Here is a 24,998-nt window from a genome sequence, read left to right on the forward strand (position 1 = left end):
CTTAAGGCTCAGCCCCATTTTTTGTATTCTGACATTCGCTTTATATGTGTCACGGTTACACCCGCGATCCTCGGTACGGATTGAGGGTGTACCCGTGCCTGTTGCCGCGGTCCCCGCTCCCCCAGCTCTCACTTACCTCTCCAGGCTCCGGCCTGCACTCTTGCTCCCAGCGTGTAGGCCGCATGCTTCTTCAATGCAGTCACGTGCTCCTGGCACTAGAGGGGGCGCGTGCGGACTTCTCCCAGCCTTAAAGGGCCAGCGTCCTCCTTATTGGCTCTGTCATTCCTGGCTTGGCTATATAGCCTGGCGACTCCCAGCATCCCCTGCCGCATCTTCATGTCCTGTTACTGAAGACAAAGCGCTCCGTGTTCCCGAGCGTTTCCAGACGCCTCTGTGGATTCTGTGATTCCCGTGTTCCTGGTTTTCTGTGTTCCCTTGTTCTGTGGCAATCCTGTGGCGGTCCTGCAATCCTGTGGCGGTCCTGCCGTCCTGTGGCGGTCCTGCAATCCTGTGGCGGTCCAGTATCCTAGTGTCCTTCAGGGGTCCTGCCTGCCTGCCGTCCTTCAGGGGTCCTGCCTGCAAGCCGTCCTACAGGGGTCCTGCCTGCCTGCCTTCCCGTGGTCCTGCCTGCCTTCCCATGGTCCTGCCTGCCTGCCTTCCCATGGTCCTGCCTGCCTTCCCGTAGTCCTGCCTGCCTTCCCGTGGTCCTGCCTGCCTGCCTTCCCGTGGTCCTGCCTGCCATCCGTGGTCCCCGTGTCCCTACCTTGGCTGCCACTGTGGGCCTAGTCGCACCTGTGGAGCGACCTGGTGACTCCCCGCCGCAGCAAGACCATCCCGCTTTGCGGCGGGCTCTGGCGAAGACCAGGAGTTCACTTAGACTCCGCTCCCGGGTGTGGCTAAGGTTGTTATCTCACTCGGTGGTCCAGGGAGTCCACTTACTTAGTCCTAAGACTGTGACAGTAAGATCCGGCCATGGACTCCGCCAAGGTTATGATCTCTGCCAAAGCCATGGACAGTGTCAAGGATCCATACCTGCTTCTGGGTGACCTTCCCAGCACTATTGCCCAGCAGTCCCAAGAGATTGCTGCGCAAAAAGAACTGTTGGACAAACTTGCTGCCACCCTGCGGATTATTGCCTCCCAGCAGCAGGCTCCTGTGACTCCTCCTTTTGCTTCTGTCCCCCAGCCATGTTTTTCGGCAGCGAACTCTGGAACAGATATTTTGATGCCAAACAAATTTGATGGCAACCCCAATTTTTGCAGGAGTTTTGTTGTCCAGTGCTCGTTGTACATCAAATTGACGTCCTCCCAGTCCACCCCCGAACGCTCTAAGTTGGCATGCGTTTTTTCTTTGCTCACTGGATAGGCGCTCGACTGGGCTACTCCTCTATGGGATAGTGGTGACCCGGACATGGTTACCCATACCAAGTTCCTGGCAAAAATCCAGTCCAGATTTGAACCACCTCAAGTTCGACCACCTCATCTGTCATGCATGGTTCCGGTGTCTCCAGTGTCTCCGCAGCTTCCCAGAGCTGCTCCAGCTGCGCCAAAGCCTCTGCAGCTTCCCAGAGCTGCTCCAGCGGCACCCCAGCCTCTGCAGCTTCCCAGAGCTGCTCCAGCGGCGCCCAAGCCTCTGCAGCTTCCCAGAGCTGCTCCAGCGGCGCCCAAGCCTCTGCAGCTTCCCAGAGCTGCTCCAGCGGCGCCCAAGCCTCTGCAGCTTCCCAGAGCTGCTCCAGCGGCGCCCAAGCCTCTGCAGCTTCCCAGAGCTGCTCCAGCGGCGCCCAAGCCTCTGCAGCTTCCCAGAGCTGCTCCAGCGGCGCCCAAGCCTCTGCAGCTTCCCAGAGCTGCTCCAGCGGCGCCCAAGCCTCTGCAGCTTCCCAGAGCTGCTCCAGCGGCGCCCAAGCCTCTGCAGCTTCCCAGAGCTGCTCCAGCGGCGCCCAAGCCTCTGCAGCTTCCCAGAGCTGCTCCAGCGGCGCCCAAGCCTCTGCAGCTTCCCAGAGCTGCTCCAGCGGCGCCCAAGCCTCTGCAGCTTCCCAGAGCTGCTCCAGCGGCGCCCAAGCCTCTGCAGCTTCCCAGAGCTGCTCCAGCGGCGCCCAAGCCTCTGCAGCTTCCCAGAGCTGCTCCAGCAGTACCCAAGCCTCCGCAGCTACTCCAGTGTCTCGGCAGCTCCCCGTAGCTGCTCCAATGTCTCGGCAGCTCCCCGCAGCTGCTCCAGTGTCTCGCCAGCTCCCCGCAGCTGCTCCAGTGTCTCGCCAGCTCCCCGCAGCTGCTCCAGTGTCTCGGCAGCTCCCCGCAGCTGCTCCAGTGTCTCGGCAGCTCCCCGCAGCTGCTCCAGTGTCTTGGCAGCTCCCCGCAGCTGCTCCAGTGTCTCCGCAGCTCCCCGCAGCTACTCCAGTGTCTCCGCAGCTCCCCGCAGCTGCTCCGGAGACTTTCCAGCCTCCGCAGCTGCTCCAGAGACTCTCCAGCCTCCGCAGCTTCCCGCAGCTGCTCCAGAGACTCTCCAGCCTCCGCAGCTTCCCGCAGCTGCTCCAGAGACTCTCCAGCCTCCGCAGCTTCCCGCAGCTGCTCCAGAGACTCTCCAGCCTCCGCAGCTTCCCGCAGCTGCTCCAGAGACTCTCCAGCCTCCGCAGCTTCCCGCAGCTGCTCCAGAGACTCTCCAGCCTCCGCAGCTTCCCGCAGCTGCTCCAGAGACTCTCCAGCCTCCGCAGCTTCCCGCAGCTGCTCCCGTGGCTCCGCAGCTTCCCGTGGCTGCTCCAGTGATGCCTCAGACTCCGCAGCTTGCCAGTGCTGCTCCAGTGGCGCCCCAGACTCCGCAGCTTGCCACGGCTGCTCCGGCCTCCCCTGACGCTACTCCGGTGTGCCTAGAGCTGACCCAGCCTACAGCTTCCCAAGTCTTCCCGGTGCCTTCTCTCCTCCTAAGGTGTCTCATTACCAAGAAGAATTGGAGGAGGCGAAGGAAGAAGAACAGCGGGCTAAAGAAGAAGAGAAGAGGTGCCCTAAGGGAAGGGGTACTGTCACGGTTACACCCGCGATCCTCTCACTTACCTCTCCAGGCTCCGGCCTGCACTCTTGCTCCCAGCGTGTAGGCCGCATGCTTCTTCCATGCAGTCACATGCTCCTGCCACTAGAGGGGGCGCGTGCGGACTTCTTCCAGCCTTAAAGGGCCAGCGTCCTCCTTATTGGCTCTGGCATTCCTGGCTCGGCTATATAGCCTGGCGACTCCCAGCATCCCCTGCCGGATCTTCATGTCCTGTTACTGAAGAGAAAGCCCTCCGTGTTCCCGAGCGTTTCCAGACGCCTCTGTGGATTCTGTGATTCCCGTGTTCCTGGTTTCCTGTGTTCCCTTGTTCTGTGGCATTCCTGTGGTGGTCCTGCAATCCTGTGGCGGTCCAGTATCCTAGTGTCCTTCAGGGGTCCTGCCTGCCTGCCATCCTTCAGGGGTCCTGCCAGCCTGCCGTCCTTCAGGGGTCCTGCCTGCCTGCCGTCCTTCAGGGGTCCTGCCTGCCTTCCCGGGGTCCTGCCTGCCTACCTGCCTTCCCATGGTCCTGCCTGCCTGCCTTCCCGTGGTCCTGCCTGCCTGCCTTCCCGTGGTCCTGCCTGCCTTCCCGTGGTCCTGCCTGCCATCCGTGGTCCCCGTGTGCCACTGTGGGCCTAGTCGCACCTGTGGAGCGACCTGGTGACTCCCCGCCGCAGCAAGACCATCCCGCTTTGCGTCGGGCTCTGGCGAAGACTTAGACTCCGCTCCCGGGTGTGGCTAAGGTTGTTATCTCCCGCGGTGGTCCAGGGAGTCCACTTACTTAGTCCTAAGGGACTAATCCCCATAGACTGTGACAATATGGTTATAACTTTTGAACACTGTTACTTATCAAAACAATGAGATTGTTTTTTCCTCACATGTTGTACTTCATTTTAGTGGTAAATTTTGGCTGCTAAATTTTGTGTTTTTTTCTAAAAAGAAATGATGACTTTTTGGAAAAACTTGCCAAAATTCAAAATCATCGCGTTTTCAGGCAGAGAGTTTTACCATCTAAATAAGTTGCTGCATAACATTTCCCATTTGTCTGCTTTACATTTTCATAATTTTTAAAACGACTGGATAATTTATTTTGATGTCATGCGGCTAACAAATCAAATATTGGTGTCACGGGTGCTCCTGCGACCCAGGTTCCGGGTTCACAGGCACACCCGTGCACCCCTCTCTCCCCTAGTGCGACAGCCGCGGGTCTTCTTAGCTGTCCACATTCCCTCTATGTCTCCGGTGTCAGGCTTGCAGGTGTGGATCCTCTGGACCACTGCAGACGATGACAGAAGCCACTACCTGGGACCGGAGTCTAAGTGGTACCCGGTTTTCACCAGAGCCCCCAAAATCCAGGCAGAAGGTCAGGGCAGGCGGCAGAGATGCAACTTCATAGTCAGGTCCGGGGTCAGCAACAGGAGGTCCAAGCAGAAGGGTACGGAAACACAGCACACAGGACAGCAACACGGAGGAACACTGGTACAGGGGAACACGGAGGAGCTCAGGTAACACTGGAACACGGAGGGACTCAGGAACGCAGGAGACACAGGAATGCAGGAATCGCAGGCAAATAGCAGAATAGCTTTCTCTCAGGCTGTGAGGCACAAAGATCCGGCAAGAGACAAAGGAAGAGGCAGGTCTAAATAATTTAGTTGAAAATGGCCAGCGCCAATTAGTGGCGTGCTGGCCCTTTAAATTTACCGAAGGTAGCGCGCGCACCCTAGGAGGCGGGGATGCACGCGCCGTGCTGCCGGAGTCGGCGTGGGAATGGGACGGGGTAAGTTAGAAGCCGGGGGACCGGGGCAGCTGTGAAGCAAGGCACAGGGGCACCTGCGACCCGGGAGGGGGGTGGCAGAGGCACCCGTGACATCCGGCAGCCCAGTACATGCCTTTCCATCTCCTAGGGCGCGCACTCGCCATCTTCCTGTTTCTTAAAGGGCCAACGCACCGCTCATTGGTGCTGGTCATCCCTTAATTTAATAAATAGCCAGCCCTTTCCATATACCCTGCTGAATCTTTGTGCCTTTTGCCATAGAAAAAGCTTGTTCCCTTATGTCCTGCAATTGTTTGGTGAATTATCTGCTGCCCGCCCTCACCTTCTGCTCTGCCATTGACTTCGATCCTGTGCTGCCTGTCTTGACCTCCTGCCTGTCCCCGACCACATTGAACTAATGCCTATGCAGTTTGTCACAGAACAGTCTAAAGTTGCTTTTATGATCAGCCTTCTCTCTGGAAAAGCTCTTGCATGGAGCACTCCCCTCTGGAACAGGAAAGACCTGGTTACAGCTAATATCACCACATTCCTTTCTGAATTCCGGTCTGTCTTTGAGGAACCAGCCCGCACCTCATCGGCTAAGACCGGCCTGCTGAACTTACGCCTAGGGGACTTGTCTGTTGTTGACTATGCGGTTCAGTTCCGCACCCTAGCTTCTTAGCTAGTCTGGAATGAAACGGCCTTGATCGCTACCTTTAACCCCTTAAGGACCAGGCCCTTTTTCGTTTTTGCGTTTTTATTTTTCACTCCCCACCTTCAAAAATCTATAACTTTTTTATTTTTCCATGTACAGAGCTGTGTGATGGCTTATTTTCTGCGTAACAAATTGCACTTTGTAGTGATGGTATTAAATATTCCATGCCGTGTACTGGGAAGCGGGAAAAAAATTCTAAATGCAGTGAAAATGATGAAAAAACACATTTGCGCCAATTCTTCTGGGCTTGGTTTTTACAGCTTTCACTGTGCACCCCAAATGACATGCCTATTTCATTCATTGGGTCAATACGATCACGGGGATACCAAATTTGTATAGGTTTTATAATATTTTCATACATTTACAAAAATTAAAACCTCCTGTACAGAAAAAAAATTCTTCATTTTGCCGTGTTCTTGCGCTAATAACTTTTTCATACTTTGGTGTATTGAGCTGTGGGTGGTGTCATTTTTTGCGACTTCTGATGACGTTTTCAATGCTTCTAGTTTTAGGACTGTTCGACATTTTGATCACTTTTTATAGAATTTTTTCTATTTTTCAAAATGGCAAAAAAATGCCATTTGCGACTTCGGGCGCTATTTTCCGCTACGGGGTTTAACGCAGTGAAAAACGGTTATTATATTTTGATAGATCGGGCATTTTCGGACACGGCGATTGTGTTTATGATTTTTACTGTTTATTTATATTTATATGAGTTCTAGGGAAAAGGGGGTGATTTGAATTTTTATGTTTTTTTAATATAATTTTTTTTTTTTTACTTTTTTTTATTTTTTTTTTTTACTATTTTACAGACTCCCTAGGGTACTTTAACCCTAGGTTGTCTGATTGATCCTACCATATACTGCCATACTACAGTATGGCAGTATATGGGGATTTTGCATACCATCTATTCCTCTCGTCCTACAGGCAGCACTGATGGGTAAGAGTCTGGAGTCCTAATTATGACAGAAGAACACAATAACAATGTTAATTAACAATAAATCAATTAACCGACTGCCCTATAAGTATCCTAGGAGTCAAGGAAGAGGCGTGTTTTTTTCTTCTGTCCTAATTAGGTTTACTGCCAGTATCCTCTTGCTCCCCTGAGGCCTGGGCTGTGGTGCACGTCCAGCAGGGTAGAAGCAAATGTCTTACCAGTGGCAATCTTGGTGAAACTACATTCTGAGGCTGTCCTTCCCCCCGTGGTGGCGGAAGTCCAGTATTTTCGGAGTTTCTGGATAAACTCCCCTCCTACTGCGTCTCCCATTGGAAGCGGGAACCGCTGTATTCTCAGGTACGGCTTTTGAATAAGCAGAGAAGTGGAGGTCAGATTTGTGTTGCACTCAATACTTTGGGGTATAGCTGCTGTTTTGCCACATCTCCCCCTTCCTGAAGCCACCATCTACAATGTACCGTAAGGTGGTTTCTATATTGTTGTGAACAAAGCTCTTGCTAACCTTAGGGCTCAGCACGTCCCCTGCATCCTTTTCTTATGTTAGAAGGATTTGGTTGTTAGCCCGGGTGTCGCCTCTGACCAGGTGCATTGCATTTCCTGTTGGGAATGTTTTAAGGCTGTACTGTTCAGGTATGCTCTCTGCACCTGCCAGGCAGCAGAGTCAGTCTGAGCTTAAGGTTTGTTCCTTTCATGAGTGCCCTTGTTCCTTCATTTGGCATGTCCTAACACTTGTTGTTTGTGTTACAGATGTCCAGCCTTGGTAAAAGGAAGAGAAAGTCTCATCATAGAGACTGTATTAGCTGTGAGCAGCCTATACTGGATGATTGCCCTGATGATGTTTGTGCCCCTTGTGCAGCTCCTGCTCAGACTTCAGGAGGAGACGTATTTTTTCAGTGGATGAAGGAAAAAATGTCTGCTGTATTTGATGAGATGAGTTCAAAGAAAAAGAAGTCTAAAAGACATCATAAACGTAGAAAACATCATAGGCAATCATCTTCTATATCTTTGCCTTCTAGTGGCTGCTCAGAAGCCCAGATAATTTCTGGGGATAGCCCTGAATCGGAAGGTTCTGGGCCAGATGTATCTGAGGATTTTTTTCTGTTTCACAAAGATAAAACCTCTAAATTGATCAAGGCGGTTAAAAGTGTAATGGAGACAGATGAGTCTCATAATGACTCTGTTAACCAAGATGCACTTTTTATTTTCCCAGAAAAAAAAGCCAAAGTATTGCCTAGTCATCCTGATCTTAAAGTCCTCTTTGAACAGGGTTGGTCTAAGCCTGAAAAAAGATTTGATTTGGGGTCTCGTTTTCGAGCAGTATACAAAATCGACCCTAAAGAATCTGAAGAATGGGAATTGCCTCCCAAGATTGATATCCCAGTGGCTAAACTATCTAAAAAATCTATTTTTCCTGCAGATGAATCTTCTTTACTTAAAGACCCTCTTGACAGGAAAGCTGCGCTATGCTCCGCAGAAGCTATCAACTCTCAGCAGCCATGGCTAAGGCATCTCTTGCTACTGTGCCTGTTGCACAAGCCTTAAGGTTATGGCTAAGCCAGATTGGTCGGGACATTTTGGATGGAGTCCCTAGAGAAGAAATTTATGAGAATTTGTCTTCTGTTAAACTTGCAGGCGATTTTCTGTGTGATTTTTCTCTTGACTCTTTAAAACTTGCATCTAAGAACATGCTAACGGCTAACTCTGCACGTCGTGCCCTGTGGTTAAAGCCCTGGACAGGGGATGTAGCCTCCAAACATCACTTCTGTTCACTTCCCTTCCACCCATCTTCCTTGTTTGGGAAAGACCTGAAGGAGGTGTTGAAGAATCTTAGTGAAGATAAGGGGAACTCTTTTCCACAATTAGCCAGTACCTCCAAAAAACCGAGCTTTCCTCCTAGAAAAGCAAGACCGGAAAGACCTTTTCGTGCATTTCGTAACCGACGTAGAGGAGTTCAGAAGTCTAAAGACAGAACTGTCTTCCACAGTAAAAAAAACGAGAAGCCTGACTTCTGACGCCATGCCAGGTCTGTCTCCAGTAGGTGCAAGGGTGGCAGACTTCGCTCACTTATGGACAGACATCACATCCGATGCTTGGGTACTGTCCACAGTAAAAAACGGATACGCTTTGGAATTCGACAAGATTCCGCCAGAAAGATTTTTGAGTACAAAAATCGAGAAATCTCAGATCCTTCCCTTGTTGCACGAATTTATCCAAAAAAGAGCTCTAGATGAAGTCCCTTTGTCAGAAAGAGGAAAAGGAGTGTACTCCGCCATATTTGCTGTACCAAAGCCAAACAACAGGTGGAGATTAATTATAGACCTCCGCTATCTAAACAGATTCTTGACCAAAATTGCAATCAAGATGGACTCCATAAAATCAGCCACCGCCATTCTACAGCAAAGCAACTACATGGCCAAAATAGACCTGGCCGATGCTTATCTCCACATTCCCATCAGGAGAGGTCACAGAAAATATCTGAGAATAGCAATTGTGACCAATTCAAGAACTCTTCACTACCAGTTCACCTGTCTGCCATTCAGCATTACATCAGCCCCTCGCGTCTTCACCAAGACCACCATAGTTCTGGCGGCTGCACTGAGACTTCGGGGGATTCAGATCGTGCCCTATTTGGACGACTGGCTGATCATAGCAGAGAATCAATCTCTCTTGAAACTTCATCTTCAGATGACAATCGATCTTCTACAACAACTGGGTTTCCTAATCAATTGGGAAAAATCCCTTCTTATTCCAACAACCAGAATTCAGTTCCTGGGGTATATTCTCGACTCGTGCAGTATGACTATTCATCTTCCTCAGGAGAGAATCTTGAAAATCAAGCAGTCCGTGCACTACCTTATCAAGACAAGATGCACAACGGTCAGAACAGCCATGAGGGTCCTGGGTCTGATGACTTCAATAATAGAAGCAGTTCCTTGGGCAAAGGCACATTTCAGACAGCTACAACTCAACATTCTGGCTGTTTGGAACAAATCTCCAGCAGGATTCGACAAACCGATTGTACTAACTCCTCAGACCAGAGTCAGCCTCGGTTGGTGGTTGAGGAAGAATTTGGCGTCCGGCAGATCTTTACGTTTTGTTCAACCCCAGATCCTGACAACCGATGCCTCATCCTCAGGTTGGGGGGCCCACCTCGGCAATCTCTGGGTTCAGGACAAATGGAATTACACAGACAGGACTCTGTCCTCAAATCAAAGAGAATTGAAAGCCATTTATTTAGCCCTGAAATTCTTTCAGACCCAGCTGAAAAAACAGCATGTGAAGGTACAGACCGACAATCTGTCATGTGTTTATTACATAAACAAGCAAGGGGGTACCAGGAGCACACCCCTCATCAAACTGTGTCAAAAGATTATCTCCTGGGCCGAGGAAAACCTTCAGAGTCTGTCAGCAGTCCACATTCGAGGGTCTCTGAACACTCAGGCAGACATTTTAAGCCGCTCTCAACTAAGACCAGGGGAATGGTCCCTGAACAGTGTTATCTTCCAACAGATTGTCAGTCGGTTCGGTTGTCCACAAATGGACATGATGGCGACCAAACAGAACTCGAAGTTGCCAATGTTTTGCTCTCTTTACAGGTCAGACCAACCCTATGCAGTGGATGCCCTGTCTCTTCCCTGGACCAACCTGTTCATTTACATATTTCCTCCGATACCGCTCATTCAGAGGATACTTTACAAAATCAAAGAAGAGAAACCAAATGCAATTCTGATCCTACCATTTTGGCCACGCAGAGTATGGTTTCCTCTTGTAATGAGGTTGTCCAAGGGCGAATATTGGAAACTTCCTGCAGTTCCACATCTCTTGGAACAGATGGGGTTTTTCCATCCATCACCAAAGAAGCTACAGCTTACGGCCTGGAGATTGAGAAGAAGACCCTAACAGGTCTAGGTCTTTCATCCAGAGTTATAAAGACATTGTTGTCAGCTAGAAGACCAGCGACCATTAAGTCCTATGGTAGAGTTTGGAAAGTCTTCACATCCTGGTGTTCAGATAATTCTGTATCTGAACCTTCAGTCTCAGATATTCTTACTTTTCTACAGGATGGCCTTGATAAAGGTTTAAAACCTGCTACCTTGAAGCTTCAGGTTGCTGCAATCAATGCTTTAAATAACAATAGATTCTCATCTAATCATTTAGTACGGAGATTCTTCAAGGCTTTAAGGAACATCAAACCTCCTATTAGGCCACCATGTCCACAGTGGGATCTTTCCTTGGTCCTACATCATCTCACAGAACCTCCCTTTGAGCCTATACAGGAAGCTTCTCTCAAATGTTTATCGTGGAAGATCTTCTTTTTTTCAGAGCTGCAAGCCTTATCCTGCAAAGAGCCATACTTACAGATAAGACCAGACTGCATCATACTAAGAACCGTTCCATCGTTTCTTCCTAAAGTGGCCTCAGTTTCTAATTTAAATCAGGAATATTATCTTCCAGCTTTGTGTCCAACTCCTGCTAATGCTCATCAGCAAGTTCTGCATCTTCTGGATGTTAGAAGATCCGTCTTGACTTATCTAGAGAAGACAAAATCTTTTAGAAAATCTGAATCTCTGTTTCTCCAATTTCAATGTCCAAGAAAAGGAATGAAGGCCTCTGCAGCCTCTCTCTCTCGATGGATAAAGCAGAGTATTTCTATGGCTTACAGAGCCTTGGGACAACCTTCACCGTTACAGATTAGGGCTCATTCTACAAGATCTACTGCTACTTCCTGGGCAGAGTATGCAATGCTCTCTATAGATCACATCTGTCAAGCAGCTTCTTGGACTTCTTCTAATACTTTTGCTAAACATTACAGGCTGGATGTCTCCTCAGCTGGCTCAGCCTTTGGCGTATCGGTGCTATCTACAGTGGCTTCGAAAATTTGTCCCCCCCCTTTGATTTGCTACCTAAATCCCATCAGTGCTGCCTGTAGGACGAGAGGAAGATCTAAATTTTGCTTACCTGAAAATTTCTTTTCCTCGAAGTCCAAAGGCAGCACTATTATATTCCCTCCCAATAAAATAATTTTTTTTTTTTTGCTGCATAAAACACGCCTCTTCCTTGACTCCTAGGATACTTATAGGGCAGTCGGTTAATTGATTTATTGTTAATTAACATTGTTATTGTGTTCTTCTGTCATAATTAGGACTCCAGACTCTTACCCATCAGTGCTGCCTTTGGACTTCGAGGAAAAGAAATTTTCAGGTAAGCAAAATTTAGATCTTATAATGTGCAGATCGCACATTATAATAGATAGCCTCGATCATGACAGCCTGGGATCTTTGTGTGATCCCAGGCTGTCATGGCAACGGATCGCCGCTCCCCGGTGACGTCACGGGGAGTGACGATCGGAGCCAAGATGGCGGCGCCCACGCGCCGCCGGCTCTTTAATGCCGCCGGCAGCTTTGCCGGCGGCAATCAAAGGGTTAACACCCGCGATCGGTGCAAGCACCGATCGCGGGTGTTAGCGACGGGCGTTTGCTTCATTATGAAGCAAATGCCCGGTGAGTATGAAGAGGGCTCAGCCTGTGAGCCCTCTTCATACTCCCCCATGCACAGTAAGACGTAAGGGTACGTCTTATTGCGCTATGGGGTTAAAAAAGGCCTCTCTGGACATATTAAAAATTCCATGTCTGCACAGGACCAGCCGTCTTCCCTGAGCGGTCTGATCTCCCTGACATCCGCTTCTCTGAGCGCTTGGAGGAACAGGGAGTCAAACAAGCACAAGCCAGGATCCGATGACTACACCGCTTGGCTCCAGTCTTCTTGAGACCACCCCAGCAATCCTCTGTGTCTGCTACTGAGGAACCCATGCAGGTGAATAAAGCTCAGCTAAACCTCTGCCTCTAATGTTTTGGTCCTGTGTTGCACTTGAGAACGTGTGGAAGGAGGCGGAGGACCTAATAGACAGAGTGTACAACATAAGGATTCCTCATGACCCCAAGGTTGGTTTACTGAGCTGCATGGACAGGCAGCAGGGGACTCAAAACGAACGATTGGCAGTGGCAAAATTTCTCTATCAGGTCAGGAAAAGTATAGCTAGGCATTGGTTGGACGCGGAACCTCCAGGGCTGGGAGAGGTGATATCTAGGACAAATAATAGTTTATCAGAAAAGGGGTAATCTCAAAAAATTTGCAAACAGTGGTCCGAATGGGTGGAGTTTCCAGGGTTGGCAACTGAAGAACTGCGGAGAGGTTGGTCTATGCTAAATCTGGGAAGAGTGACGGATACTCTAGTATACTTGTGACTGCATTGGATGTGTGACGATATGATGGATGGAGGGAGAGATGACAGACCAATGGGCTCTGGGAATGGGGGGGGGGCTTGGGGAATGTTGTACGTGTTTCTGTTAACATATGTTTGTACTGCTATGTACTAAATGTTAGATCTTTGTATTGTGTATATTTGTACTTCCAGCAAAAGTAATAAAGGTTTCTGTTTTTAAAAAAAAAAAAAAAACCTCTGCCTCTATTGTGCCAGCCCGGAGCACTTTCTTTAGACTTGTCCAGTCTGTCCTCAGCATCCGGGAAAAGCATGCACCTAGGGTACTTGGGAGAAGCGTCCCTAGGTGAGAGCAAAGCTTCTCAATGAATAAACATATCTGTTCTACTCAGCTCTGAGACAAGTAGCCGTTTTCAAGTTTCGACCTTCCTGGATTCCGGCTCTGCAGGAAACTTCATGGATGCTGCCCTGGTCTCTTCGTATCAACTTCCTGTGATCTGCCTTGAAAAGCCACTGGTCATCTCAGGGCAGATCCTCTGTGATCCGATTCATTACCGCACCAAGCTTCTATCTCTGCAATTTGGAGCTTTGCACAAAGAGAGACTATAATTTTATGTGCTCCTCCGGTCCACATCTTCCATGTTATGCTGTGCTTGACATATTGGGGAGATTGTGGATAGGGGACCAGAGTGCCAGTCTCGCTGTCTCGTGGCTCTCCACCCGGTGTCCACCAAGCCACTGGTTTCTCTTCCCACTTCATACATTGACTTTGCAGATGTCTTTTCGGAGAAGCAAGTGGAGACTCTGCCACCACACTAGACTAGATGCCAGGCTTGCCATGGGGCCGAGTGTATCCAAGAAGGATGGCTCCCTCCGTCCATGCATTGATTACTGCAGCCTTAATAAAGTTACAGTGAAAAACCGCTACCTACTACCTCTGATCATTGAACTTTTTGATTGTCTATGTGGTGCCAAGGTTTTCAGCTGGATCTATGGTGGGCATATAACCTCATCCGCATCCGTGAAGGCAATGAGTGGAAGATCGCCTTCAATACTTAAGATGGCCACTTCGAGTACTCTGTAATGTACCAGCAGTGTTCCATGATTTTGTCAACAACATTTTCAGAGATATACTTTACACCTGTGTCGTGGTCTATCTAGACAATATCCTGACGGGGGACTACAGATGGATCCTGCCAGTGGTTCCTCAGTGGCCTTGCCCAGTAGGACTTCAAGCTATCCAGAGATTCCTGGGCTTTGCTAATTACTATCGGCAGTTCATACCACATTTTTCCTCCCTCGTATCTCCTATTGTGGCACTTACCAAGAAGAACTCCAGTCGTAAACTCTGGCCTCCGGTGGCTGAAGAAGCTTTCTCTAAGCTGTCGCCTTTGCCTCTACATACGGTTGAAGTTTCCCAGCTACAAATTTGAACCTCGTTTCCTGGGTCCATTTGAGGTGCTGAAGTGCATTAACCCTGTGGCGCACCATACACATCCTGAACTCCTTCCATGTCTCTCTTCTGAAGGCAGTCTTCCTGAACTGCTTCTCCCGGCAAGTGCCTCCTCCTGCTCCTGAGGCTGATTCCACCAATGTCTTCGAGGTAAAGAAGGTTCTGGATATGAAGATGGTTAGAGGGAAGCGGTTCCTCTTGTCGACTGGAAGGGGTTCGGGCCAGAGGGGAGGTCCTGGGAGCTCCCCCTGCACTTGGGTTTTATACTCCCCCTGGTCACAGGGTGGCACCTCTCCAATAACACTCCAGTTTACAATACAGCCACATCATTGGATAACATCTTACACCCATTTAACTATTGACTTTCCAGGCAGAGGCTACAGCTGCAGATTACCTGAATTCTCCCTGCATTATCCTTTGGGTGAGTTGCGCAGGATCACCAAATGGATCCTGACAGGTAGAGGGCCCTATTCGCAAGTACCCCTTTGCCTATACGTTGGCAGGGGTGTTACACTTGGTTATAAGTTTATGTACAGTGAGATATTCCAGAATAGCATTTCTAACAAACCCCTCAAATATTTTCCCCACAACAGAAGTTAGACTCACATACATGCAATACATATGATACACTACTTCTGCAGACACACATTCATGCAATACATACGATACTCTAATACACACAGACATAAAGGATATATATATGATACACTAAAACACACATACATGCAATACATATGATACACTAATTCTGCAGACACACAGACATGCAATACATATGATATATTGTCACAGTCTATGGGAATAGTCCCTTAGGACAGTCAGTGGACTCCTTGGAGATAACAATACTAGCCGCCACCCAGGAGCTGAGTCTAAGTGAACTCCTGGTCTTCGCCAGAGCCCGCCGCAAAGCGGGATGGTCTTGCTGCGGTGGGGAGTCACCAGGTTGCAACACGGGTGCGACTAGGTCCGCGGTGGCGGACAAGGTAGAGACACGGGGACCACGGGAAGGCAAGACCTCGAATGGCCCGTAGGACCTCGGATGGCTGGCAGGACCTCGGATGGCTGGCAGGACCTCGGATGGCTGGCAGGACCTTGGATGGCTGGCAGGACCTCAGGAGACTACTGGATTACCGGACCACCACAGGATACCAGGATCGCCACAGGACCGCCACAGGACACCAGGACCACCACAGGACACCAGGACCGCCACAGGACACCAGCATTGCCACAGGATACCAGGACTGCCACAGGATACCGAAGCACGGGAATCACAGAAAAATGGAGGCGCCTGGAAACGCTCAGGAACACGGAGGGCTTTCTCTTCAGTAACAGGAGATGAAGATCCGGCAGATGATTACCTCGTCTGAAAATGATAATTCCGATAGTGATACTTCAGGCAGAGGTACCTCCAGAGGTAGAGGCAGAAGTGGAGGTACCCCCAAGCGGGGGAGAGGGAGGGGAGCCAGAGGCACCGGAAATAGTGATAGAGGCAGACCTCAAAGAGCAACTAGGGGGGGTTTTTTATCCCAGGATCCGCCACCCTTAGAATACCAACTTCGGGGGCGAAAGGAAAATTGACAAACGTATTGACACCTCAAAGTGACACGATGCAAATTATCAATCTTTCAACTAGGACTCTAACAGCAGTCGAACATGCAGTACTTTCGAGAGGTTTGTCATTCGTACCCACACCATCATTTGACCTGTTTACTTGGGTTAAAGACCTAAATCTCTTTTGTAGAAAACTGAAATGGAAAAAATTCTTTCAGCAGCATGATAGACGCCAATGTCAGGAATTGGGCTTAGACCCACAGACCTTGACTGTCTAACGACACTAGAAAGCCTCCTGGAGGAAGGCAATAAACAAGAGGGAGAGGGTCCCTTTACCAACTTTAGGCTGAAATCAACTAAATTTCCCCCTCTCAATGATAACACCCTGATCGATACCTTCTTACAGTTGGTCACGGATCATCTGCTGAAGACACACACGAATCAAACTCAGTGTCAAAACCTTTCGCGGGATGAATGGTGGGCTCTTAAAGATCTTGAGAAAGATGAGTCCATAATAATAAAGCCTTCGGATAAAGGCGGTAATTTGGTCATCATGGACAGAGAACAATATACTCTGATGAGCAAAAAAATTCTAAATGACAAACTGTGCTACAGAGTTTTGCCTTCAAATCCAAAAATGCACCTACGTAACAAACTAGAGGCAATACTCAAAGATGCTCTCAGAGAAAAATTGATTAGTCAAACAGAGTACCAATTTCTCCTCCCAAAATATCCCACTACAGCCACCTTTTACAGTATCCCAAAAATCCACAAGGGCTTAAACCCCTTAAAGGGTAGACCTATTGTGAGTGGCATTAATAGTGTCACTCAGAATATAAGCATGTATGTTGATTACATTCTGCGTCCTTTCGTTGCCACGTTACCTTCATACATTAGGGACACCATGGATGTCCTGCGACGCCTTGAAGGCCTACAACTATACCCTGGTGTACATTTAGCCAGCCTCGATGTGGAAGCTTTATATAGCTCAATTCCACACGAAAAGGGCTATCATGCAGTTGAGTCCTTTCTAAACACCAGAGACATCCAATGTCAGAGGCATAACAGATTCACATTGGAGCTTCTCCGATTCGTCTTGGAGCACAATACCTTCGTGTTCGATGGCAGATACTTCCACCAGCTCAGGGGGGTTGCAATGGGGAGCCCATGCGCCCCCACGTATGCAAACCTCTTCCTGGGCTGGTGGGAGAAGGAGATAGTGTTTAGTGAAGCCATGGACAAATGGGCTCAGAATGTGACACTGTGGCTACGTTTCATAGACGACGTGCTTATTCTATGGAAAGGCACCGCAGATGATTACAAGGACTTTGTAGCCTGTTTGAATAACAATGAAATAGGGCTCTATTTCACATCTGAATTTCAAACGGTTCAAATTACATTCTTGGACCTTACCATCAAAAAATCAGATACAGGCCAACTAACCACTCACATGTACAGAAAGCCGACAGCAACGGACAACTTACTGCGGTGGCAGAGCCATCATCCCAAGTCCCTGTTAAGAGGCATACCTAAAGGGCAGTTCCTGAGAGCAAGAAGAAACAATACTCTCCTTCCGGATTTTATTTCTTCATCAGCAGATCTACATCGACGATTCCGTCAACGGGGATACCCCGACAAAGTATTGCGAAGCGCTTACCAACATGCGCTCTGCACAAACAGAAATGACCTCTTAAATCCTCGCCCCAAAACCACTATGGAATCTCAGACCCGTATAATAGAGACATTTGATGCGGGACATAAGTTGGTCCGACAGACCCTCCAAATGTACTGGGGGATCCTTCAACGGGACCCGGACATCGGCAACTCTATCGGTGATGCACCACAGATTACCTTTCGTAGAGGGAGAAATCTAGGCAACAATTTGGTTCATAGCCATTTAATGCCGATGACCAAATCGACCTGGCTTCCAAAACCTCCATCGGGCACCTTTAAATGCAAAAGATGTCAGAATTGTAGATATATCCGAGAAGGATCTAGCTTCCGTAGCTCCAATACAGGCAAAACATTCTCTATCAAGAAGTTTATCTCCTGCAGAAGCACGGGAGTCGTCTATTTACTTACCTGCAGTTGCTCCATCCAATATGTCGGCAAAACAACTCGCGAATTGCGAACGAGAATAGGAGAGCATGTCAGAGATATAGTTAACAAACAAGATACCCCTGTCGCGAGGCACGTCTGGGAGTATCATCAAGGACGTCCCGAAGTGATCAGTTTCCAGGGCATAGAAAATGTTAACCCTTTAACCAGAGGGGGTGACTATGACAAAATAGTCTGCCAAAGAGAATCCCGCTGGATAATTACCTTGGGTACAGCCAAACCAAAAGGTCTAAATGACTATGTACCCTTTGCCTGCTTCATTTAAATAAATACATAGGGATGAGTCCTCTTTATTATCAATTCATGTGATCATTGGTTTATTCACATCATGCATGCTCAAGACTACATTAGACATATGTTTATTTCTATATGATTAACTATCTTCCTGTTAATACCATACCGATCAAACCAATACCTATAATCTGAATCAGGAGCTGGTCCAGTTCTAGGGTATCTTCGCATAGCAATCAATGCCACCTCGTTCTTCTTTTCCCCACCAAGTACCTGCCACAAAGTAGAAATCCTGCATAGTTTCGTCTCCATAGAAACCAACACATGATCCTCCGATCATGTGATTCATCACGTGACACCATGTGACGTACTCTCGCGGCGCGATGAGATGCGACACAATGGTGAGACGGAGTCTCGTGCGTCATACCGGAATGGGAGCTCCAACAAGTGGAGATATCCCGATCCCGGACGCAACGGACAGTAAGTCAAACTATTATTTGACAAACCCCGAGACGGGTTTTACTCACGCCCCCCGTTGGTTCCCGGTAGGGGCGGGGTTAACCAGATATAACCCCCCGCATGTGGCGGCCGCGTGACGGCCTGCTACAATGACGTGGGGGGAAATGCTAGGGATGTGACTCAATATCTAAAATCATCATCCTTTCACAGTTCAAAGCACCTCTGAGGACGTATCCCAATACAAATAAGGGGATGCAGAAACGCGTTAGGTGTAACTAATAATGTTTATTTGAATTAGGTCACTGGTAAACACCAGCACCTTCACACAGGCACCTACAATTCCCTAAACAGGGCTGTCTTGGGGATAGGACCACTGCACTAGTCCGTCAATGCTGGCCAATGCCTGAAAAGTATCAGTGTGTACCTGATAGGACTAGTCCCATCCGTTTTTAATAGTAATTAATAAAATTTATATTGTCTTTTAAACGTTTCTAGTCAGGCAGAATTTTTGTATTTAGGTACTTAGTTTAATGAAACGTAAATATATCAATATCATAAGTGTGTTTTTGTGCTGGATGCTGGGAGTCGCCAGGCTATATAGCAGAGCCTTGATGCCAGCACCAATAAGGAGGACATTGGCCCTTTAGCAGCGGGGACGCGCGCGAGCTCGTCACACCACAGGAGCACCGCCGGACGGGCTGGAGCCAGGAGGCGAGATCCGGAGACAGGAACCAGGGCATGTAAGTATAGATCTGGGGCAGCGGGGGCAGACACGGCGGAGCATGGGTGGACCCGCGATCCTCGACATAGATCGCGGGGACACCCGTGCCAGGACAGCAGGCCGGGAAGCGCACGGGTGTATCGCGGATGGATCGCGGGGTCACCCGTGACAGTACCCCCCCCTTCAGGGCCCCTCTTCTCTTCTTCTTCAGCCTCTTCCTCTTCCTTTGCTTCCTCTAAGGAAACTCCTGGTCTTTGCTAGAGCCCGCCGGAAAGAACGGGGGGTCCAAAGAACATGCAAAGTCAGACAACAAACTGGTTTTCCAGCAAACATTGTCAAACCTGACATCAACACAGTCTGGTCCAGCAACAAGTATAATAATTTGCCCTGAGACACCTGAGGAGCAGCCTCAGGATCCCACCTACAGCAGCTGACTGACCAGGGCCGCATAACTCATCCCAGAAGCAACAGCACAGATCTCAATCAAAAACCACCCAGCTTTCCAGAGATACTGAAAGAAAAGCTGGGTGTGGCTCACAAACATGTCAGCAGAGGGCCATGACAGTGCCATCATATTCCACAGATCGTGGGGTTCAAATACAAACAAAGCACTGCCCGGCTTACAAAAGCTTACAATCAATGAGAACATTTAAGACCTTAGGAAAGCGGGGTCAAGCTGGCTGCCTACACAAACACATTACACACTGAGCTTTTCATTAGACATGTAGGTTAGTCAAGACATGACTAATTAATCTGAGCTGGATCACTCATACACAGCAGCTGGGGGATGGTGCAGCAATTGATTATTCGGTCTTCAGGCACAACCCAGAGATTACATCATCCTCTCGTGCAGTGAATAACTAATGTGCTAGGAGAAGTGCTGAACCCCCCCATAGCAACAAGACAGCTTAATTATCATAATTTTATAATTGTTTTATCAGCAAAACCACTCAGCACAGAGATTAGCCAAAATATGATCCTGCATCAGTGTAGCTACAGCATTTTCAAGGTATGTTTGGTTCATAATACATCAAATCAAATGATAATATTGATATTAACAATTCCTTTCCAACTAAAGAATTATGCAGCATAGTATGAGGTCCTTTTCTACATTCCTGTTATACCCTTACAACTGTTGAGCATAAAGAATAAATTGTTTTGCTAGGTCTAAAGCCATCATTTTCATAATCTTGATCATGTCACTCTGGTCATATGTTCTTGTTATTATTTTGTGGATTTTTTGCCATTACTATTGGCACATGATATATATATATATATATATATATATATATATATATATATATATATATATATATGTTTAACCTATTTAGCTGTAATGTTAGTCCTGTTCACATACTGAGGATGAGGGTTTAAGACATCACGAAAATACAGATGTTCATTATGCTGGCAGCATGAGTCCCGGTACAGGCTAACAACTACCAGGCTGCTAATTACAGGGTTCCAGGGACACAGCCAGGAAACATTTTGTGCTGTTGCTAGCCAGTTGATCAGGGCTGTTGTACATGCAGACTGATGGACTTCCGCATCTGGATAAACCTCAGTTATGATTCTCCGGGGATTCTTCACACAGAAATGAAAGCTTCTTAGTCTATAGAAATTGAAATTCACTCTACAGTTTCAATATGTTTGTTTACCTCAGTTGCTGATATTTATGGTCATATACAAGACTAAACTTTCAAAAATCTATTGAAAAATTCCAACATTATTGTAGAATATTTGCAGCAATGCTAAATTTGTGCAAATGTATTCTAAGAAAATTTACAAAACAATGCTAAAGAGGTTATATGATGCTAAATATAAATGTGTTTTTTTTGTCCCCCTCCCCTACTGATTTTATAGCAAAAATAATTGCTATATGATGGGTGGCAGTCCAGAACCTGTACTTTGCACACATCAGCAGTTGCATCCTCAACTTTATACCCTGAAAGTAGCTGGAATCAAAAGGCTCATTCCATCTTATGGCAGCCAAGATGAAGAACTGCAAACCCCTATGAATCACATCCTGGTCCTATGGTTTGATCTTCGGTATAAGAAACCACACTTTTCAGTATAATATGGTCCTATAGGACATATGCCCTTTACTAGCAGTCCTTGGCTAAGAGGCAGGCAAGGGTTAAAACCATAAGTGATTTTACTCAACTGCTTCTCTGCAAGTACCTTAGTGCATAAACATCCTCTAGGCTCTAGCAGAGGGGCCTGATATTTTGGTTAAAGTGTGAAGACTGCTAGATCTGTGCTTATTATTCTCAATTTGGCTTGTATTTTATAAATCTTGTTGTGACTATGACTTGGATTTGGACTTCCCTTAATGTACTCTTCAGGTTTTGACTGACCTAGCTGACTTTGTTTTGTCTCCTTCACCCTACCTTTGCTATGGAATGTATAAAATCATGTCATCAAGTAGGCAGTGACCGTTTTGGGGTCCTGCAGCAGTGTAATAAATAATTTAGTAAGAGAAGAATGATCAATGATTTCCACTAAAAGTGTAGGCAATGCAAACTACCCTCTACCAGTGGGTAAATCAAATGCTCATGGGTGTAACTATAGAGGGTACAAAAGGATCATTCAATACTGGGTCATGTGGAGGTCCAAAGGCATTTCTGCCACATAAGAAAATAACTGGATTATAAATGGCACATATTTGCAGGGGGCACCATTAATCATTTTGATAAATGAAGCCCAATATTTTTAGAATTTAAAGGCCCAGCTCTGCAGACAAACTAGAGCAGCTGTCAAATTAGTATGTTACATACGTTTTTACCTTATTTTCTGTCTCTATTTTATATTTTTCAGGTTGCCTCCCAATTTTACTCTTGAGCACTCACTATCTCCTCCAACCTTTCTGTCTACAGCCATAAACAGTATTTGCTTTTAGACTCTACCTATGTTACTTTCACGTGTTGTTTATAAAATCCACAATCCTCAGACAGACATGTATGAACAATGCATCTTTTTCAGATAGCTTCTGGAATGGCGTATATTGAAAGAATGAATTATATTCATCGTGATCTTAGAGCTGCCAATATTCTGGTGGGTAGCAACTTGATCTGTAAGATAGCAGACTTTGGCCTTGCACGTCTCATCGAAGACAATGAGTACACAGCTCGACAAGGTAACTGTGCTTAAATGGACATGTAATCTACTGCATAAAAAGAAAGTATTATATGCAGTCGTGTATAACACTTATGTTGATATTTCAGGATGACAGTACTGCTATGTAGATATGTATTCTTTTATGCAGCATTACAATATGACACCACTATTTAGGCAATGTTGTGTGGACACACTGCATTGAAGATCATTATGTGGCACTTGTTTTTAGAATATTAATAATAAGCCACAACCACAAATGTGACTTTGTGATGCATTTCCATTTTGCTAAGGAAAACTGTCATGCAAATCCATAGTAGAAGTTAAAATTTCACATATGATTCTTATTAGGCCACTCTTAGCAATATGCCCAATAATAAAACTGATAATATTTAGAAAAAGTCTTATTTATCAGTATTTTGCAGAAGCCATCGAACTATTAATGATGTTTTGCATTATTACTGTGTCTCTGTTCAGGTGCCAAATTTCCCATCAAATGGACAGCTCCTGAAGCTGCTATGTATGGAAGATTCACCATCAAATCTGATGTCTGGTCATTTGGAATCCTAGTGTGTGAGCTTGTGACGAAAGGAAGAATTCCGTATCCAGGTGCAAAAGCTCTGCTAGGCAACAGAATCTGGGGAGGTTACCAAGCTATAGCAGTACCCACACATGTTCTCAGATCACACATCTCTATACATTATGTACATATATGTTTACCTGGGCCTTTGATGATGTCGTGTTACAAAATGCACATATTTCTTATAACTTATTAAGACAGTATTCTCCATCACCAACCTCCAAATACCTTTACTTTCCAGTTTAAAATTAAAATATTCAAATATTTTTTCTCTTTATACTAGGTATGAGTAATAGAGAAGTACTGGAGCAAACAGATAGGGGGTACCGCATGCCTTGCCCTCAAGGTTGCCCACCATCTCTTCATGACCTTATGATACAGTGCTGGAAGGGTGATCCTGAGGAACGTCCAACTTTTGAGTACTTGCAGTCTTTTTTGGAAGATTACTTTACAGCTACTGAGCCCCAATATCAGCCCGGGGACAACGTCTAAATATTGAACCCCTAATGAAGTGAATATTTACAGTCAAATTTTTTAATATGATTTTGAAGTGTGTAATATCTCCAATGGAAGAGTGGCAATAAACTCAACAAAGCCTTAACCTTGAAACATAGGTCATAACAACAGCAACAGTAAAATTCCTACAAATATTGTTTGTGATGGATATCTTCATTCATCAATGTGCTGTGGAGATAGTTCATACAATGAAATCTTCTTGTTTGATTCTAAGTTTTGAAAGTTTTTTTGGTTTTACATTTTGTGTAAAGAGATACATATATAGATAAAATTGCACTTCTATTGTTACACCATTATATGCATTAAATGTGAAAATATATGGTCATAAGTCTAAAAATGTTAATTATTTCTAGTGGATTTTACCTGGCTTGACCCTACAATTTTGCAGCCATATAATCGGCTGACCTTTTGTAGCTAAGCAGGTTGCTAGTTTCTGTCTACAATAAGTCTTGCTATAATGGTAAATCAGGCCTATTGGTCAGTTTACATGTCCCCCTATTGTAAAGGTATCTAGCGATAGAGAACTGTATAAGTCACACATCCCTAGACTACTGTCATTACTCAAATCTCTTCTGCAGCAAAAGCAGGGCAGCCGGAGGGAATTAAAATTCCCCACGGTTGACTAAGAGCTGGTCACAAAGCCCTGCTCCAATGTTTATGGCAATCTTACCTACCTACAAGAAAGAGTCCATATATTGCCATATACAGCAGTTTGTGGACAAGCTGCAGGGGTACCTCAGTGAATGTGATTATCCTCTAATTGTACTAGACGATAGTCTGAATTGGTTAATGAAAATATATTAAGAAAATACTATTAACCTAGGTGCCTAGATACAATTTAATGGTTAACCCACTCAATGGTAATAAGGCTTTTATTAATATGCTCAATAATAAACACATTCTAATAAGACCTTGCTTGGAGCTGGATATATAAATTGATCCTTCATTTATATCCCAGAGCAATCATTCCAGTACCTTTTACGCTAACAAGCTTATCTGTTTTCTTTTGCATACTGAATCATTCTTTCCTTACCATCCCTATCTTTTCTCTGTATCTCTTTCCTGTGTTTCTCCCTCTTGGGGGTTATATTACAGACACCTCTCAGCTGATTCAGATGTTTTCACACCTCCCTCCTTGTGTAACGTCCTCTTTCCCTCCTCCCTTTAACTCCCAGACTGGATTTTTCTGCTGTGTGTGCAAAGACAGATTGGCATAAAACCAGCCCTTTCCCTGTGCAAACAGAATGCCAGCCCCTTGTCGCCCTTTCCACCTCTGGGAGCCGTAAAAAAGGGATAAAAAAAACAGGAGAAAGAAGAAAAGCAGTGGAGGGGCAGATGGTGTCATGTGCTAAGAAAAGGGTAGGCAAGATGTGGGTAGCATGGAGTGTGGAATGGAATCAGTAATAGGAGATGTGATGAGGGAAGGTGGCGAGAAGCAGCAGGGTGGTGATTAAGAGTTAGTAGGGGTGACTAAAAGTAATTGAAAGCTCTGTAGAGGAAGGGAGAAAATACAGGGTAATGAGGTGGTAGGAGGTCACAAGGAGAATGAGTGGTTGGAAACAAGAAACTGGTTGAAAGGAATTCTTTTTAGAAGGCATAT

General features: G+C 46.7%; 1 protein-coding gene and 1 long non-coding RNA gene across 8 annotated transcripts in view; one reads left to right on the forward strand and one right to left on the reverse strand.

The window, feature by feature from the left end:
* Positions 1-24,267, forward strand: part of FGR (FGR proto-oncogene, Src family tyrosine kinase) — a 90,694-nt gene extending 66,427 nt beyond the window's left edge. For all 4 annotated transcript variants that reach the window (XM_072137008.1, XM_072137010.1, XM_072137009.1 and 1 more), the window contains 3 exons: positions 22,171-22,324; positions 22,780-22,911; positions 23,166-24,267. In XM_072137008.1, coding sequence (XP_071993109.1) covers positions 22,171-22,324; positions 22,780-22,911; positions 23,166-23,374 — 495 coding nt within the window. In that variant the 3' untranslated portion in view covers positions 23,375-24,267. The remainder of the gene's footprint in view (positions 1-22,170; positions 22,325-22,779; positions 22,912-23,165) is intronic.
* Positions 1-24,998, reverse strand: part of LOC140118736 (uncharacterized) — a 150,615-nt gene that overhangs the window by 84,721 nt on the left and 40,896 nt on the right. The gene's annotated exons all lie outside the window — the stretch shown is intronic.

The sequence above is a fragment of the Engystomops pustulosus genome, chromosome 2 (assembly GCF_040894005.1).
Source record: "Engystomops pustulosus chromosome 2, aEngPut4.maternal, whole genome shotgun sequence".
Lineage (NCBI taxonomy): Eukaryota > Metazoa > Chordata > Amphibia > Anura > Leptodactylidae > Engystomops > Engystomops pustulosus.